Source organism: Trachypithecus francoisi, unplaced genomic scaffold (assembly GCF_009764315.1).
Source record: "Trachypithecus francoisi isolate TF-2019V2 unplaced genomic scaffold, Tfra_2.0 Lachesis_group8, whole genome shotgun sequence".
NCBI lineage: Eukaryota > Metazoa > Chordata > Mammalia > Primates > Cercopithecidae > Trachypithecus > Trachypithecus francoisi.
Window position 1 is genome coordinate 69589967 of NW_022681473.1, and position 19585 is coordinate 69609551.

Below are 19585 nucleotides of genomic sequence, written 5' to 3' on the forward strand. Positions count from 1 at the left end.
AAATAATTTTTGTAACATGTTATAGCTTCAAAATGGTGGATCCTTCACTCCGTTCTTACATTATCTCAGATTGACAACTAATTTTTTTTTTAAAGCCATACCTTAACCCAATCAAGGACTCATAAGCAGTTTGATTTGTGTGTCAGAAACTCCTAAAGTGCAATCCACGGGATGTATCCAATGAGATATTAGGATTTCATGGTGAAAAAGGGGCTTTCACAGTCAAATAAGTTTGAGAAATAGCGGGCAAATATATCAAATAGTTCACTTTTGTCACACTTCCCAGAGCTTATCATACACCGAAATGTGCTATGAAAATGTAATAATGGTGGTGACCTTGACAAATTTATTTGATGCTGGAACCATTTTTCCAGAGTATTTTCTGAACTAGTGTTTCTTCAAATGGACTTTGGAAAATGCTGCTCTAAGAGAAAGTCAGTGTTTCCTGTCACCTTACACCACCTTTCTCAAAGAAGACTAAGTCTTGTTAGGTAGTAAGAGCACTTTATGGGGTCCTGCCCTGAGTGAACCGTGGTCCTTACCTGTCATGAAGCACTTGATGTCCTGAGAGTTGCTGATGGGGTTGTTGTTTTTGAACATATAGAGATTAAAAGGCATGATGTTGCTGCTACTAAGGTGCTGCCACAGCTCGTGGTCTGGGCTAGTCCAGCGTCCGGCCAGCACATCATAATCTCGCCGGCCCATGTGGACAAGCTTGGTGAGTGGATCATAGAGGCCACCATGGTAGCCTATGATGATCTGAAAGTTGGGGTTGGTATCCATGTAGATCTCCCCATAGGCTGTGTACAGGATTTGCTTGATCATCAAACCCGTTCCACTAAAGACAGCAAGAGGGGTCCCGATGTTGTCACAAGCGATGTAAAACTCGTCACCACTGCTCAGCTCCATGGCAAAGAGGTGTCCTTGCAAGTCGTAGTAGAGGGAGGTGATCTCAGAGCTGGAGTGGTTGTAGAGGTGGGTGACCTTGGTGGGGTTGGTCAGGTCTGCATAGAAGAACTGCAGGTGGTGGCTGTGGCTGCTCTTGCTGGACACCCGCCGCCCCAGGCCGTCGTAGCGGTACCTGACACTCCAGCCGCCAGCCCGATTGTAGGCCTTGATGAGTAGGCCAGCTGAGTTGTACTCAAAGATATCACTGCCACGCTGCCTCAGGAAGCCATCCTCGTCCATCTTGTATTGCACGTCACCCAGCCGAGTGATGCGGTCGCGGAGGTCGTACCGTAGCGGTGTGAGCCGTGCACTGTTCCCAGGGCTCAGTAAGTGCAGGTTTCCATTGAGGTCATAGCTGTAGCGCCAGAGTGGCTTGTCATTGATGGAGACTGTCTGCAGCTGGCCGTCAGCATCGTACTCATAGGAGTAGCGGGTGGTATTGGCGTAGGGTCCCACCTTCAGCTCCTTCTTCACTACTCGCCCCATGTTATCATACTGGACAGTCATCCAGTACATGAGCGAGCGGAAGATCTCATACTGCACTTCCTTCATCCTGCCATATGCATCAAAATGCTTGGTGTGGGTCATGACAGCTGTGGTGATTATCTGGTTAATGTCATAGTAGATGACACCAAACTTCCCAAACTGCTCTGTCTTGCCTGACACATCATCATAGCGATAGAGATCAATGGGCAGCGGGGTCTCGTTGATCACAGCCTGCATGCTGGTCACTCGGAAGCTATTGTCATAGTTGTAGTCAAAACGGGCATTGACCATGCCTTCCTCGGTGAAGCGGAAGATCTGCCGGTCGATCAGGGGCCCAATCTGACGGTAGCGGATGGTGCAGGTGAAGCCCTCGTTCTGTAGGTTGATGGTCTTCAGCATGCCTGCCGTCTCATCATAGGTGAAACTGACCTTGGTGGTGTCGTACAGTGTCTCCGCCAGCTTCGACAGTTTGCCATACTTGTATATCACCCTGCGGCCAGTGCCCAGGTAGAAGGTGTGGAGGAGGTGCCCATCCTCAGTGAAGTCCTGTATGACTGAGGCATTGCCCTCAGGGGGCTGATAGATGTTTCTGTAGTAGCCCACTGAGCGGATGGTCTCCAGTGTCTGCCGTGCCACGTTGGGCATCGTCACAGAAGAGAGGCGGTCATTCTTGTCGAACTCAAAGATATACTGCCTCTGGCTGTGTAGTAGCAGCACCATGGACTAGAGGGAGAGGAAAACCAAGAGATGAGAGGAGGGTGGTGAGGAGAAAGGGTAGCTCTACATACTCGAGACTTAAAGGGAAGGAATGAACGTCCAAGGAGAATCCTGAGTTTCCATGGTTCTCTTGAGTTGTGCTCCAACCAGAGCTTTCCAACAGGAGTGCCACAGGATACTGCAAATGTGTTACAGATGTGCCAAGATGAGGCTTTCTCTCAGCCTCATCTTAGCACATCTTTAACCTTAGCACATCTGTAACCTACCTGGGGCCTAGGCCTCCACGTACTCAGGCCATTTGCTGTCCTATGGTGAGCAGCCTCGTGCGTTTGCCCCTTTGAGCAGTATAGACCTGGTTACTTTTGTGTGTGGTGGGGTGTGAGAATGGTCGAGAAGCTTTGGCCTGAAGTGTGTACAGCAGTCTGGCTTCCTTGCCCCGGACTTCTCAAACCAATCTTCCTACTCAGGCAAGAATAAGCTCCCCCAAACACAGTCTGACAATTTATTTTACCTGCTAAACAGTTTCTGCTGACTCCCTGTGGCTTGCAGCATGAAGACCATATTTGAGAAGGGCATTTAATGCTTTGCACAATGACAGGTCATATGCCTACCCTGGGGTAGGGCAGGCTGTGATGGGAATGGGAGAACCCGGTTTCTAACAATGGACTCCTTGTGTGGCCCTGGGAAAGTTCCTCTCCTCTCTGGGTTTGGGTTTGCAGTATGTTGGATGACCTCCAAGGTCTCTCTCTTAGTACTAGCACAGAACGTCACTTTTGGGGATACTCACCCGGTGGGTAGAGGAGACTCACCTCAGAGCAAGCACAGCCTAGGCCCTGGATGGGTCACCAGGGTCAGGAAACAAAGCAGGGATCTGGATACTAGAACTGGGGCATGCAGTGCACTTGTTCTCAGGAAAAGATCAGCAGATGATAGGCCTAAAGGCTTTATGCTGAAAAGCTACCATTTTCTCCTATTTGAGACCAACTTTTGATTTTAGGTCATTTCTGATTCCTACCCCTGGGATGAAATGAGTTCTGACCCTATAGTAGAATAGACTTACTAAGGCCATGTCCAGCACTTGAAGCTCAGTGCCTCCTGCCTAAGTACTGATCCCTAGGCTTCTGCCTGGTTCTCCACAACTGGATTGTACCACATGCCCTAGACCTGGGAGCAGACCCTTGACCTGGGTCTGAACCGTGAGTCCTGCTCTGCAAGTCCAGTGAGTGTTTGGGCCTCTATCAGGCAGGTCTTTCATGTTCTCCTGCCCTAGGACCACCACCTGCCATGGCATCTCCATGATCCATCTAGATGCCTCTTGGGACCCCCTGCCCTCTGTGGCAGATTTTCCTGAACATTTCCTTTCAGAGACATGGGTCAGATATAGCCCACTGAGGCCACCAGGCTGGGCTTGGCCATGAATGATTGGCCTTCTGCATGGCAAGGCCAGTGATGCAGGGAGACAGACACCTGCCTTCTCTAAGTACGTGTAGCTCCATGTCTTCCCATCAGCGAAGATCCTGGATGTGATGCGGCCCGCCTGGTCGTATTCCATTCTTTCAGACATGATGCCTCTCTGGATGCCAGCAATGTGACCCCCAGGGGAGTATGTCACGTTGACACCATTCAGCCTGCTGCTGGGTGACCAGAGGCTGGGCCGCCCCGCCTGGTCGTACAGAATCCGAAGGGTGAACTTGCGGTGGTCATCATAGATCTTCTCTGTGCGTGTTACACGGTCAAAATCCAGAGACAGGAGATTTCGGTTGTGAACCTGGAGAAAGATTGGAAGGAGAGAGAAAATTAATCTGGACCATGAGAACTTTGGTCTGATGGTCCACGTGGCTCTCAGCTCTGCTGGGAAGCTCTTGAGTACAGGAGGGAGCACAGGTCCTGTGCAGCAACAGACATGGGTTTGAAACCTGGCTCTGTCATTCGTCAGCTCTGTGAAGTTTCCTCACCTGTAAAATGGGGACAATAATGCCAATTGTACAGGGCTGTTGTGAGGATGAAGATGATGCCTATGTTGCGAAATCAGTAGCTGTGACCAAAGAGGATCTGCATGTTTTCTAATGCGATTCTTCTAATGAGGACACATTTTAAAAGGCAGATCCTTCTTGACTCCCTGCTGAAAAGAGACCTACCAAGTGAGCCCAGCAAATAAACTGACCCGTCTACTCCACACCAGACACTGAGGACACCAAAGCTCAGGGAGGTGAAGGGATTCACCCTGGATCTCGTGGCTGGTGAGTGACGGAGTCTGGACTTGACTCTCACCCATACAACGTGCCACCAAACACTCAGTGGTCCTCTGAGCAATTCTTGGCCTTCTGGGGGCTCTGGACTTCCCAGCCCCTCTGGGGTGTCTCCTGCCTTGCCACTACAATCAGGGCTTCTTGATTGCCAGAGTCAGTACCCAAGACATCTTCCCCGAGGTGCTGGGAGGCAGTGAGTGTTTGTCACTGGGGTGGCTCTTTTGGCTGTGGGCCGAATGGGGACACAGTCCTGGCTTTGAGGCACTTTGGTCCTGCCTTCAGGATCGGGAGTGCCTTGTATAAACTCCACCTGGGCTGCTAGGTCAGCACACAGTTCAATTTCCTTTCAGAGTCAGAAGGACAGGGCTCCTACAGACATAGTGGTAAGTCAGGGTTTTTATATTTTAATAAAGAAATATACTTCAGGGGCCTGTTTCTGTATTTGGATCTGCCCTGTAGGCACTGGTGGTCCCTGAAACATTGCCAGGTATTCTGGAGCAAAAATACTGGTTCCCGCTAATTGGTGTCTGGCCTTATGGGACATTTGGGCACATTTTCTGTCTCTTCCACTAGTCATTGCTTAAGGTTGACAAGTAGTAAAGAAGACCCAAGAGGAAAGCAGATAATTAGGTCACGTGATGCAAAATGGCATGTGTGGACCGAGGGAATGAAAGGCCCTCTGGATCCCTGTGTGGTTAAAAAAATTGGGTCCAGGTCTAGGAATGAAGACCAGGATTCTAGCTGCAACTTTATGACCAACTTTTCTATCAACCCTGGGCAAGTGCCATCCCCTCTCCGAGTCTCAGTTTCTTACTCTGTGTAACAACAGTTGTTGTGAAGGTTGAAGAAACTTAGTAAATCAGTGGAGTGTTAAGCACATGGAAGGTACTGAATAAATGGTTGGAATTATTTCCATTAAATGACAGCAAACGATCCTGGTCATCCCAGGAAGGAGAGACGTGTGTGTCTCCCCCTTCTCCCATACAAATCCTAAGGCCTTGAAAATAAAGATTTATAATGACGATGCTGACTTTAGCTGTGAATGACCTGGTTATAATAAGGCTACCTTCCCTGGGGTAATCAGACACAATTGCAGATGCAGAAACTGTGTGGCAGATGATTCCCATGAAAACTCAGAGGCGTTGGAGGCTGAAGCTGTGTTATTCTCAGAGAGGGCACAGAAGATACGGGGGCTGTGTCACCAATAATGACAGAGGCCTTTTTAAAGTATCTTTTGGAAGGTCCATCTATGACTCCCCTCAGGGTGGTACCATGGAGCCAGCTGCCCCTTTTTATCCCTGGAGGATCTCTAGTGAAGGGGAGCTGTACCTTTTTGGCAAAATTAATAAAATTAAACAGCACTGGGGAGCCGCCTAATGTGTTCTGTGCTCAGCAGTGGCGGCAGTGAGATTATTTCACCTCTTTATTAAAAAAGTTCCCAGTTGTATAAAAAATGAGCTCCATTATGGGGAGGCACACCCAGCTAACATTCTAATTCCACCTGCCACCACTGTGGGTGGCCATTTATTTGGGAGGACATGTAGACGTGGCCACCTGACTAGAGCACCATCAATCTCAGGTTGGGAGAGGGACCAGTTAAAGCCTAGGAAACTTTTGGTCCAGTTCACACAGCAGAGAGGAAATCCTAATCATGCTACTCGCTGCCATTTATTGAGCACCTGGAGTCAATTGGCGCTGGGCTAGGTGCGTTGAGTGTATTATCTCGTTTCTGCAGAGGCACCTGAGGCTCAGAGGAGCTGCTCAAGGCTCCACACGGCACAGGCAGGAATCAAACCCAGGTCAAACTTCCCACTGAGGACACTGCCTCAGAGGCGCATGCAGGAGTCTCTGCGAATTCAGACGGGGGCTCAGTGAGGCCACAGAGAACAAAGACAGCTAGGCCTTCCTCAGAGAGCTACTGCAAAGCTGTTTCCCACAGTAGATAGTCGCTAGAGCTCTTGGCTGTTGAGGGAACACATGAAGCCTGGTTTTGCCAGTTGTGCGATATTGGATAAGTCACTTAATGTTTCTGTAGCTGCTGTGGGCCTATTTTTCTAGTTTTTTTTTTTTTGAGACAGAGTCTTGCTTTGTTGCCCAGGCTGGAGTGCAGTGGCACGATCTCAGCTCACTGCAACCTCCGCCTCCTAGGTTCAAGCAATTCTCCTGCCTCAGCCTCCTGAGTAGCTGGGATTACTGGTGTCCATCACCATGCCCGGCTAATGTTTTGTATTTTTAGTAGAGATGGAGTTTCACCATGTTGGCCAGGCTGGTCTCGAACTCCTGACCTCAAATAATCTCCTCGCCTCAGCCTCCCAAAGTGCTGGGATTACAGGCATGAGCTGCTGCACCTGGCCTATTTTCTAGTCTTTACTAACACCTCGCTATGAGACTCTGGAAAAATCGTTTACCCTCTCTGGATCTCGGTTGTCTCATGTATAAAAGAGGGGCTTCAGTGAACTTTCTTTGCTGAAGGGCAGGGGACTTAAGAGAGTCTGAGCTGTGTTGCTATGGGGACACTTCTGGAATGTTAGGAACATGTAGCTCAGTTCTGTAGTTTGTTTCAGTTCAGCAGGTATCTCTTGAGCACCCGTGGTCTGCAGGGTGCCATGCTGAAAGCCACGGCTAGTTCATTAACTTTCCCTCTGTTCATCACCTGCCTTTCTCAAGGTGGCGGAAAAAGAAGCTGGGCACTCAGGCCCTGGCAGAGGCTGTATTCTACAGAAACATGGGATGTGAGGCAGACAAGGAGCTGGCTCAGGGCATCCACATATTCAAAAGCACTCTGAATATAAGACCATGATGCCAGTCCCAGCAGTGATGGCTCAGGTGAGGCCATTTTGGAGAATGTAGCTGAACTGAATTTTGGGACATATTAGCAATAGTAATAGCAATAATGGTAATAAATAATAGCAATAACAATAAGAGTAGCTATTATTGACCACTTGCTATGAGCCAGACTCTAAGACGCTTAATATATTACTTTTTTTTTTTTTTTTTTGGAGACAGAGTCTCACTTTGTTGCCCAGGCTGGAGTGCAGTGGCACGATCTTGGCTCACTGCAAGCTCCGCCTCCTGGGTTCACACCGTTCTCCTGCCTCAGCCTCCCGAGTAGCTGGGACTACAGGCGCCCACCACCGTGCCTGGCTGATTTTTTTTGTATTTTCAGTAGAGACGAGGTTTCACCATGTTAGCCAGGATGGTCTCGATCTCCTACCTCGTGACCTGCCTGCCTCAGCCTCCCAAAGTGCTGGGATTACAGGCGTGAGCCACCACGCCCGGCTTTTTATATATTATTACTTCTAATCCTTGTAGCAACTTGTAAAAGTGGTCTTGTCCTTCCCACTTTATAGATGATGAAATTGAGGCTCTAAGACTAGTGATCTGTCCAAGCTCACTCAGGGAATAATATAAGCTGGAAATTCAACTCAGGCCCATCTACCACCAAAGCCAGTAGTCTTTCTACAAGTCAAAACTAAAAAGACATACAAGGGTCTCTGATCACACGTGGTTCCCTGCTTTAGTTCCCCCCTTTTGCAGATGAGTAAACTGAGGTCCCAGGGAATTTCCAGAACAGGGACCAGTTCTCTAGATTCACCCTTCTCCTTTCCCCTCAGGACACAGCCACCTCCAGAGGCCTCGCTCACCCGCAGCCGGCGCCCGAAGACAGTGACCTGGCCCCGAGCCTGCTCCTTGCGCTGCCGCCACTCCACCAGGTTGAGGCCGTTGTCAATGGGCAGTGTGACATTCCTCTTGCCCACGGTGGGGTTGACAGTGCCAGCCAGCAAGTGGGGCTCGGTCTGCAGTGCCACCTCCATGCCGTTGGCCAGCAGCAGCCGCAGGGAGCCGTCGGCCCCAATGTAGTAGCTGTTCCGGACTTGGTCTGCAGGAGAGGACAGGCACAGACTGCTCAGAAGGAACGAAGGGGGAGGGAGGTGTGAGGACAGCAGAGGCAGTGGAGGGGACTTTAAAGGATGCTTTTCCTAACTATAAAAGCAATACGTCATCACTGAAGAAAACGAGGAAAATACATGGAGAAGACCATCCAGAATCTCAATATCCAAAGAAAACCATTGTAAATATTTTGTACATTTGTAGATTTTCGGATATTTCCAAATGCCCTTGCAGTTTAAAATAGATAAGAGTTTTAAAACAGTTACAGAATTTTTCACTGATCATTGTATTATATCATGTTCCTGAATTTTTTTTGTAAACATTTTTCTTAATGACCATACAATATTCCACTGTATGAAAATAAGTTATTTAAGCAAGCCTCAAATAGATACTCAGTTTGATTCCAGTTTTTCAGAATTATAAGTACCACTGTATATATTTAGTTTAAACATCATTCTAAGTGAAAGAGAAGTCAGATGTAAAAGGCTACATATTGTCTGACTCCACTTACATGAAATGTTCAGAATAGGCAAAAATCTCTAGAGACAGTGGTTGCCAAAGGCTGAGGGGGAAGAGGGAAAGTGGAGCAGCTGCTAATGGGTATGGGATTTCTCTTTGGGGTGATAAACATGTTCCAGAATTGGATCATAGCGATGATTGCACAGCTTTATAAATTGTATGTTTTTAAAGAGTAAATTTCATGCTATGTGAATTATACCTCAAAAATACTTTTCAGATAAATCAATATCCAATATCTTCATTTTAGATTTTCAAATCAAAATAGATTCCTACAAGTAGGATTACTAGAGCAAAGGGTTGAATTTTTTTTTTTTTTCTGGAGACAGGGTCTTGCTCTGTTGCCCAGGCTATAGTGCGGTAGTACAATGTGATCATAGCTCACTGTAACCTCATACTCCTGGGTCCAAGCAGTCCTCCAACCTCAGCCTCCCAAGTAGCTAGGACAATAGGCATGCATCACCACACCTGGCTAATTTTTAAAATATTTTATAGAGACCAGGTTTCAATATTTGACCAGGCAGGCCTTGAACTCCTGGGCTGAAGCAATCCTTCCACCTTAGCCTCCAAAAGCACTGGGATTGTAAGTGTGAGCCACCACACCTGGCAGGTTGAACAGTTTCAAGGCTCTTGATACACTCTAAGGTAACAATGTTCTTTATAACAAGGAGAAAAATATAACTCTGACACTTAAACCACTGACAGAATGCCAAAAAAAAAAAAAAAATAAACACGTTTTAAATCATTGTCACAGGCATATGACCATGATTTAAGCATAGAAATGATTTGAAATTTTAAATTTGATTTAAAACATTTTAACTTAGATTTTTAACTAAACGAAACTTCTGGTGAAAGAAGTAGATTTCAGCTGTAAAATGCACATAGAGTTGCTTTCTATAGATGAAAATACTGTCTTTGGGTTTGCGCTACACTCTCCTGTCTCTGGCCCTTCCCTGGCTGTTTCCTCTGCACTGCCCCCCTCTTCAGTAAGTGCTGGCTTAAGACTCCCTCCAGGCTCTGCTAAAATGTCATCTCTTTCCAGAAGCTTCCCCTCTTCCACTGGCCAGAATACATGACTCCCTGTCCTGTACACCCCTCAGCCTCTCTATGGGCCTCCTCAGTGGTCTCACAGCTGAGGGGTGTGGGAGTCACTGCTCCGTTAATGAACAAAATTCTCCAATATTTGAGTGCGTGCTGTGAGAGGCACAATGGCACAAAGATTAAGAGCTTGGCTTTGGAGCCAGGCTGCTTCGGCTCAGGTTCCAGCTCTGTGGCTGCCTTGCTGTAAGGCCAAATTCTTAACCTTCCATGCCTCTGGTACTTCATCACTACACTGGGACAATAATTGTACCCTGCCTTGCAGGATGCTCTGAGGATTGAGTGAGATCATGAATATGAAGAGCTGAGAACTGTACTTGGCATATAGTGTTATGTAAATGTTAGCTGTCGGTGGTTTTATGTGCCTGGCACTGTGCTAGTCACTGTCATGGGTGTCTCTTGTCTCTCCTCTATCTCCACCATCCCATTTCTCTCTCTCTCTCTCTCACATACACACACACACACATACACACACGCGCGCGCGTGCGCGCGTGCACACACACACACACACACACACACACACATCATGGTGAACTTCTCTAGTGCTGAACATGGTCCTGGATATAGGGCCCCTTGTCTTTAGATTGGCAGTTAAGAGAATAGGTTCCATAAAGCCTGTTTGTCTGGGTCCAAACACCCGATTAGGTGTGTGACTGGGGCAAGCTACTTAACCTCTGAGTGCCTCTCACTGCCTTCATTCAGAAAACGGAGACAATAATACTTACCTCCTAGGCATATGAGGTACTATATGAGGTACCTTATGAGGTACTGCTTAATGTAAAATGCTGAAAATATGCTTTGCAGTTAATAAGTGCTCCAAAAATGTTAGCTATCATCACTGTTAGGATTATATGTGCTCAGTAAATCTTTGCTGGACAAAACTAGTTATGTTCCAGGCTATGTCAAGCACTAAAGATACTTATTAAGCGATAGTTTTCATGGGAAACCCTCACTGAATCTTTTCTGCTGGAATGGCATCAAATAGGCACCCCTCTCTCTCACTCCCTCCTCTCTCCATCTTTCTCTATCACACATGCAAAATTCTAAAATCTGCCTCACACTTGCTATGCATTATTCACTGACAATCTATATTTTTCTGCCTTTGAACAGTGAAAAAGCCTGTGTCAATTTATCCTTTAAAGCTGCTCCTTGCTGAATCCACATATGTCCATTAATGGTGACGTGGAGGGAACAGCATCTGTAGAGACCCATCTCAGATGATCCCATTTAATGTGGGCTGTGACTTCCCAAGGCCGCTGCTCATTAGCAGCTACTTCTTATTACTTCCCACAGTTTAAACAGAAGATGAAACCGAAAGAGCTTTCACAAAGACTCTAGTGAGGCAGATGCAAAACTGAGCATCTGAGCCTGGTACTCAAGAAGGAAAGAGCTTGGCAGAGCTACCAAAGAGGAAAAACAGGTACCATGTTTCCTGGGTTCCAAGAAGTGCTTTTTCTTTTCACATTTTAATGTTTTTTGAAGTTGGAATGTGTCCATGTATGCCTTTTGAGCAGTGTGACTTTTTTCCCTCTGCCTAAAAAGTTGTTATTAAATTGATGGTACATTTTAAAACTGAGGAATGTGGCACTTTCAAATTTTAACAAGTTGCCCAAATATAAGAAAGCCCACATGAACCTTTGAGAAAAATACTCACAGCCCATTTAGCAGTATGGAGTGGATAGATAATTCTTAATCACAGGGAAAAAGACAGGCCTGAAGGACAAGACATCTGAGTAATTGGTGGTCCTGCAGTCCTTGGTCAGGCAAGATCTTGGCTGCCTCAGAAGTTGTACCTTTGCTTGGCAATAATCCAGTCAGAGCAGAAATGCCTGGGGTCTGTCCCAACCCACTTGTGACATTATGATTATATATTCATGGTTCGCAGCTCATAACTCCTATACCCCTTGTTATAGTCTTTTGTTCTAATGTTGAGGCACTTCAGGACTCAAAAGCAGACCTTAGGAAACAATCTCTGCCTCTCTCTCTGACCTTCTCCTGCCCTCCTCTCCAAGGCAGGACTCGAATCTGACTGTGGGTCATAAGACCTACATTTCAGAGGCGATCCTGCTCCATACCCTGGAGGGAGGAATGAGTGCTGCACAGAGAGGCCAAGAAGAATCCAAAGAGACGGGCCTTGCTGGGTTTAGATCTTACCGTTTTTGTCCAATCACATTTCTACATGATTGTCAACCATGCCTATCCAATGAAGCCTCCGTAAAAGGCCCAGGAAGACAGGGTTTGGGGAACTGAACATATAGAGGTTCATGGAGGGGTGAGGGTGATGTACCTGGGGAGGGTGTGAAAGCTCCATGCCTCTTACCCTACATCTTGGCATACACATCTCTTCATCTATATCCTTGGTAATGTTCTTTATGATCAACTGGTAAATATAAGTATTTCTCTAGTTCTGTGAGCTGTTCCAGTAAATTAACTAAACCCAAAGAAGCAGTCAAGAAAACCTCAACTAGAAGCCAATCAGAAAGAAGTTCCAGAGGCCCAGATTTGTGACTGGTATCTGAAGTATGGTGGATGGTGGGGCAGTTTTGGGGACTGAGCCCTCGATCTGAGGGATGTGAGGCTATCTCCAGGTAGATAGTGCTGGAATTGAGTTGGGGGACACCCAGCTGGTGTCCACTGCAGAGCTGATTACTTGCTTGATGGTGGGGAGAACCCCGCCTCTGCCTATATTTGGTCACAGAAGTCTTCTGTTGATGACTATTGTGTGAGAACAAACGAAAACACTGAGTTTTCCTCAAAAACCACGGTTAAAGGTGCTTTGTGAGGAAGAAATTCCAGTGTGTGGTTTCTCTTTCTTTGAGAACCTTTATTGTTCTTGGAGCTCTTTGAAAGGCAAAGGACTAAATTTGGGAATAAAAGTGGTTGTAAGAATATACATTTATTTTCTTATGGTAAGTTAAACTGCTTGCTAATTAATTAATTAATGGATCTAATAGAATTGCTTATCGAGTAATACTATGTGCTTGGCTCATGCTAGTCACTACATTGTCTAAAGAGATCGACTGAGCAGCCCTGTGGGGCAGGTGTTAAAATTCAGCCCCATTTCCCAGCCCCAGAGACCAAGGCTCAGAGAAGAAGAGTGACTCCAGCCAGTTCACACAGGTGGGAACTGGCACCCACCCAGAACCCCTGCTCCTCTCACCGCTTCACCCCATTCCACACAGCTTCAGCTTGCTTTCTTTCTCTGCAGAAGAAACCAAGGGTCGGTTGGTGATGTGGTGGCAGAGTCAGAACTAGAACTTGGGCCTCTGACTCTTAGCCTGAGGCTCCTTTCACTGCTTCGTGTCAAAGTCTTTGGAAGTACAAAGAGCCATCCATAGAGCAGGAAAAAATCAGGCAGAGCTTTCCCTGGTGATGGCTTCTTCTTTTCAAGTTTACTAAATCCCACAAAGCTGCAAGCCCACCTGGGTCACCACATCCCACAAGAACAATTGAGGCAGATAATTAACAGCAAGATTTCATCCTTGTGAAATCTTTTTACTTGAAGCTAAAAGACCAACCCATAACAGGATGATGTGACAAATGCAGAGAAGGGTCTCTTTTCTATGAAATCCTAAAAGAAGCACAAACCTTCTCACCTGGGCTTCAGGAAGGACTTCTTCGTAATCACATCCCTTTCATAATTACGTGTAATTATTCTTGTCCTTTGTCCTCACCTACACCAGTGTGAGTGTGTCTGTTAATCTGGGAGTCATTAGGATGGCAGAATAGTGAGGTCGCCTGGATTAGCAGCTAATGAATTCACTGCCCTTTGTTCTGATAACAGAATAGGACAATAAAATATTATTCTGAAGCTTCTGAGAGATAATTTACTTGACTCAGGCTGGTATATTTTGTAAATTAGGTGATAATACAGAGAGTTGCAATGCTTTCCTGTTCTTGGACAGCTCCAGCAGCAGCCTATTTCTTGTGCCATCCTCCTCCAAAGGGGTCTTCCCACCCCTCTGCCTCAAAGTCCCCTGGCTCCCCACCTGACTTACCTTGCAGCAGTGTGTAGAAGGCACCTGAGGCAGACAGGTTGGTGGTTATGGTGACATCATCCTTGCTGGAGGTCTCTACCTGGACATGCACTGAACTGTCTGTATCACTTCGGAAACTGCTCACCTGGCCAGTAGGGAAGGTCACATTTGTCAGGCGGCCAAAGCTGTCATACCTGGAAACCAAGGGGTGGAACTGAGTTGTAGAAATATAATGGTCTTTAGCTGGAACTTGGCGCATTCTACCTCATGCCATGGTTTTGCTGTGCTCTGCTTTTCTTTCTGGCTGGATACATTCCCATGTCTCCCACATCTCTTGCACGGGACCTGGTACATAGATTTCAGGATGTGACTCCACCTGCTGACATCCAGCTGCAGGAAAATGACTGACCTCTCTGAGTCTCCCTTCCCTAACCCAGTGGGGATGACACCACTGACCAGCCTACTGCCCAGGAGTACAGCTATAAACTAGAATTCAATTGTGAAGGGGGCGAGATGATGGTGGCCATAATGAGACAGCTGACCCGGAATCTTAGAAATGGGGGACTTCCCAGAAATGATGTATTCAAGCTCGATGCCTGAATACCCTCTGCAAAACCCGCAAGAACTGGTTATACAGGTTTTTCCTGAAAAACACTAGAAATGGGAGCTATTACCCAGGGGTTTCCTAGGTTTCTACACATCCTGGGAAAAGGGGGTTCTGAATTCAAACCAGGACTCAGCCTAGATAAATGGCCTCTTGCTGCTTGCAACCCCTTCCATCTAGATTTTACATCTGGCACTAAGCATTTTTGTATCTGCAACTCTTAGAACTCCATAGCTTTGCTCAGGTATGGTCTCTCTAAAGCATCATAATTGAATCTTAGTTCTCTTTACTATTCTCCTGATAATAATAAAAGAAATACCTACCATCACTGAACACCTCCAATATACGAGGTGTGGTGCTGGCGGCTTTTCATGCATTTTCATGTAATCCTCATTTAATACATTTTTCATGTAATCCTCATTTAATCCTAGTCTAAAAGGTATGTATTATCTCCTTTTTGGAGGATCAGAAATTGAGGCTTGGAAAAGTGAAGTCACCTCCTCAAGGTCACACAGCTAATTAAGTGTGGGTGGAATCAAAATTCAAACTCAGATCTATGTGCTTCCAAACTGCCACCTGCCTCTGTGTCTTCAATGAACATTTCTGTACCATCCATTTGCAAGTATTCATCACATGTGCTCCACCCTGGCAGGAGTGGGCTATTAACATTTTAATTATTGTTTTTAATTAGAGGAGGCTGAAGTGTAAAAAGGCAGGCTTAAATAGCCTTTTTGCACTTGTGTGTGAATAGGGACATAGTTCTTCCTCTACGTGGCAATAATCCTGACTGACTTCCTGGACATGGTTGCCCCTGTGTACTTCCGGTCCCCCTACTGCCTTTTTTTTTTTTTTTTTAACTGTTTTGTTTTTACTTCTGGGGTAAAGCTGACCCCCAGGTTCCTGTGAGGGTTTTCACAATGGGGCAATGAAAGTTCAGAGAGTTCAGCTCTGTCCAGGCTCTTTCTTCAGCTGGGCCTGGCTTCTTGCTGAGATTCCTGGGTCTGCAGCTCCTATAGTATCATAGGTGGGTGGTATGGTATCATTGGTGGGTGAGATTAGGCAGGTCTGCTCAGGAATTCTCTGCCCAAGGTCAGACTTGGGTGCTGCACTACAGACTCTGCCATTTGCCAACTGTTTCAGTGCCTGTGCCTGGCACAGATCACAGCACTCTACACTGAATCCAACAGTCCCTGGCACACTCTGCCACAGAGGAGGCATTGGTAGAGGTCTTCTGAATAAATCACCCCTGTTTTTGGCCTAAGACCAATTCTGGTGGAGGGGCCGGTGGCCTTTGGGGAAGTTGGATGCCTCTGTGGCTGGGGCCTTTTCAGGATGGCAGGCAGTGCTATGGCCTCGACTACACTCCCTGGGCAGGGCTGCAGGCAAGGCTGTGGCTCTATCAGAGGCTCTCCTGTGGGTGGTTGGGGGCTTCAAAAACCCATGTCCAGCCATGATTTCTCCTTTCTCTTCCTTAGTACTGAGACAGGTGCTTCCAGGAAAAGGTCAGTCTGGCCTAGGGGAGGCTGAAACCTGGACTGGATGGTCAAAGGGGTGCACTGCCTCACAGAGCTCAGTGAGCAAGAGTTCTGAGAGACGGCGGCTAAGAAGGAGGGTGTCTTGCAGTAAAGATCTGAGATGCATGTCCGAAGACTTCTCTCATATGGAGACCCTCTCAGAGCTCTGCTCCTTTCAACACTGAGAGAGGCTGGGATTCTTTTTAACTATTTGTGGCCACTGAAAATTTGAATAGGAAGGAAACATACACAAATATTGACAGTGGTTATCTCTGGGAGGTAGAATTGCAGGTGATTTGAATTGCTTATTTACATATATTTCCATGATTTTAAAATAATAAACATGGATTATTTTCATAATCAGAAAAGTGTTGTGACAAGCCAGGTAAAACCACATGTGAGAGCTCATGAGCACGGCCCTCTGGGGAGGCGGATGCCTTAAATTCCAGGCTGTGCAGAGAGAGGACAGTCTTACTTAGAGGGCAAGTTGAAGATAACAATTTCCAGGACTTTTCAGCAAAATAGTACTAGGATACTCCAAGTTTTTTAGCTAAAAATCAAGACCCCCAAAACTGGTTTTGCCCTGGTCAACTTAACTGTATCTGTGATTCATGATTAAGCTGGATCCAGTCAGATCCTGAGTCATCTTTTAATCAACAGGAAGATTCATTTCAGTCCAGCAGTTTAATGGGATGGGATGCTGTTCTAGGCTGATTCTTTGAATACCTGTAATCCCTGTACATACTCTTTATTAAAATAAGACTATTCACTCGGACTGTCTACTTTCCTGACCTAACCGCATGAAAAAGATTTTATTATACCATGCAAGACACTGCAAAGGCAGCTGTGGAGTTTTACAGATAAGAATTGATAGATTGTTAATTGGGGTCAGATGTCACTTTGATACTACTTCTACCATGGCTTCGCTCAAATGCCACCTCCTAAAGCTCTCCCTGGTTTTTCCCGTTCCTTCTCCCAGTATATCCTGTGCACAGCTCTATCCTAGAATGCCTCCCCTGCACTGCAGTGTTGATGTACAAGTTGTCCCCCTCTTTGGACTGTGAGTGCTTGAGGTCAGAACAGGTCTGTGGAGTCTGTGGACTGACACCATCTGGGTTCTGCCACCTGCCAACAGCATGACCCTGGAGCACTGGCTTTCAGTTCATCTCTGCTTCACCAGCATTGGAACTGGCATAGAGAGGAAAGGCAGGGAATGTTGGCTGAACGAATCATCGAATGCAGGATTGGATGTGCAAGGCCTCTTTCCTGCTTTGTGGGAGAGGAGACACCATGATTCATTCACACATTCCCTCCTACAGGACTTGGCACAAGCTGGACACACAGTAGGTACATGATAAACACTTGCTGAATGCCAAAATATGGAAACAACAACTCTTACTAAATAATACTTTGGCAATCTCCCTGGTTATCTCCCCAGAGTTTTAGTCTTGAAGACAGAAAGAGGCTTTGTATAAAGGCAGACAACTGCAATTATTATTGAAGGTAGCTTGTAAGGCATAATTAAATTGAGCCTAAAGAAGATACAATGAAGAGGCCCCATGCCTTTAAGATCTGGTTTTCATTTTGTATAAGATGGTAAAAAAAAAAAAACAGTAATTTCCACTCTTCACATTTTCCATTAGAAGGACTGAATGTCTTAATTAAATGAACATCAAATAGAGCAACCAATTTATAAAATTTTCTTGTCTCCTCTTCATTCATTTTAGTACCTTCCAGAGCTTGGGAAATGACCTGGATCTCTTTGCTGCTTGATCGATACCTGTAATTATCCCACCAGAACTGCTCCTTCTGATTGTGCATGGGAAGAGGTAGGGTTGCCAGTCCGCTGGGCCCTGCACACCTTTGCCCTGTGAGCCACGTCTACAGAACCCTTTCTTCTCCACCACAGAGCTGCCACGACACAGTGCAGGGACCTGGAAGGAAGGGGCAGTTCTCTGAACTCTCTGGGCTCCAAGTGGCTGCCTCAAGTCCCGGCCCCATGATTGGGTGGCATCTGGACAATGGCTTAGTTACATTTGTTACAGCTTTCATTATGGGAACCCACAAAGTACTGGCAAATTTCCTTTCTTTCTAACCAAGAGGAATGCAGGGAATAGTTTTTTAAAAAGGTCTCTGGAGCCAGATGGTCTAGGCTTTGAATCCTGGCTCTAGAAGATGGGCGCTTGGCTCTGTGTTCCTCCTAACCATCAAGTCTCCACTACAAATGACACAATTTCAGGCAGGCTATATCATATAACCTCGGTGAGCCTCTGTTTTCCCTTCTATAAATGCGGATAATAATCCTGTTTTATAGAGACACATGAAGACCAAAAGAGGTAACGTATTTAAAATGAAAGGGAAACTTCTTCCCAGGGCCCCCAAGACCCCAGGAGATTGCCCTCAATGGAATGTCAACTCCCTGAGGGCAGGGACTTCATTTGGACCCTGCTGTATCCCCGTGGCATATAGCACGTGCTTCCTGATGGTCAATGAACGTTGGCTGAATGTTGGCTCCTTCCTGCCTTTCTTTCTAACTTCACCTGGAACGTCACTTCTCAGCAGGTCCTTCTCCCTGTATCTGCTTCTGGTCCCCAAACATGCCAAAGTCAGTGCATGCTGGGGTGCTCATGCTTCCTGTTCTCTTTGCAGGAACGCTCTTCCCTCCGGTGTTGGTATGGCTCGTTTCAGTCATCATTCATGTTTCAGATCAACTGTTATCACTTCAGTGAGGTCTTCCTTGACCACTGCTTCTAAGACAGATAAGTCCCCCAACCTCTGTATCATATTTTCTTATTGACCTCACTATACTTATTTATTTGTTCTTTGTTGTCTGTCTCCTCCTAATATAAGCTCCATGAGGATAGGGACCTTGTCTGTATTCTTAGTGCCCAGAGGAGTACCCAGCATGTCGACAGTACTCAGTACATGTTTACTTAATGAATAAATATATAAGTAAATAACAGATATTATTGTTGATTCAAGACATGGACAGCAACTAAGAACTTCATTTGTTTTACCTTTCCTTGTCCAGCTGAGGTGGAGAAAGATCACTAACATTCATGTGGTGTCTTTTAGGTACCAAGCACCATGCTCATCATCATCTTTTGATGTAGGCATTATTATTACCATCGTTTCATAAATGGTGAAGAGGAGGCTTAGAGAGGATAAGCAACTTGCCTAAGATCACACAGCTGGTAGAGGAATATAAATTCAAAGTCAGGTCTGTCTAATCTTAAAGAATGTGTTTTTTCCATCATGCTTCCCATAAAAATGGTACCATTTCAAATAAAAATCTTTGGGTTCATCACTGTGGTATAGAAAACACTGTTTTTGCAAGTCTCAAGTGGGTCAAGAAGACTGGCAGTATTTTTTTTTTCAGGAGGCTTTGCTTGCTACCACTGCAATTGACTTTGCAGCGATGCCAAGCCCCTACTTGAGGGGTATGATAGGGATGGCCAGATGATTGGCTTTTCATTACTTCCTCCCACTGATTTTTCTTCATTCCATTTAGCCAAAGTATTTTTAGAGCACAGTGAAAGAAAACACATAAAAGATTCATATAGGCCGGGTGCAGTGGCTCACGCC

General features: G+C 46.1%; 1 protein-coding gene across 1 annotated transcript in view; it reads right to left on the reverse strand.

Annotated features, from left to right (window-relative positions):
• Positions 1 to 19585, reverse strand: part of TENM4 (teneurin transmembrane protein 4) — a 655906-nt gene that overhangs the window by 15005 nt on the left and 621316 nt on the right. The window contains exons 25-28 of the mRNA XM_033204860.1: positions 13904 to 14076; positions 8045 to 8280; positions 3623 to 3919; positions 543 to 2157 (exon numbers count right to left, since the gene is read on the reverse strand). Of these exons, the coding sequence (XP_033060751.1) occupies positions 543 to 2157; positions 3623 to 3919; positions 8045 to 8280; positions 13904 to 14076 (2321 nt within the window). The remainder of the gene's footprint in view (positions 1 to 542; positions 2158 to 3622; positions 3920 to 8044; positions 8281 to 13903; positions 14077 to 19585) is intronic.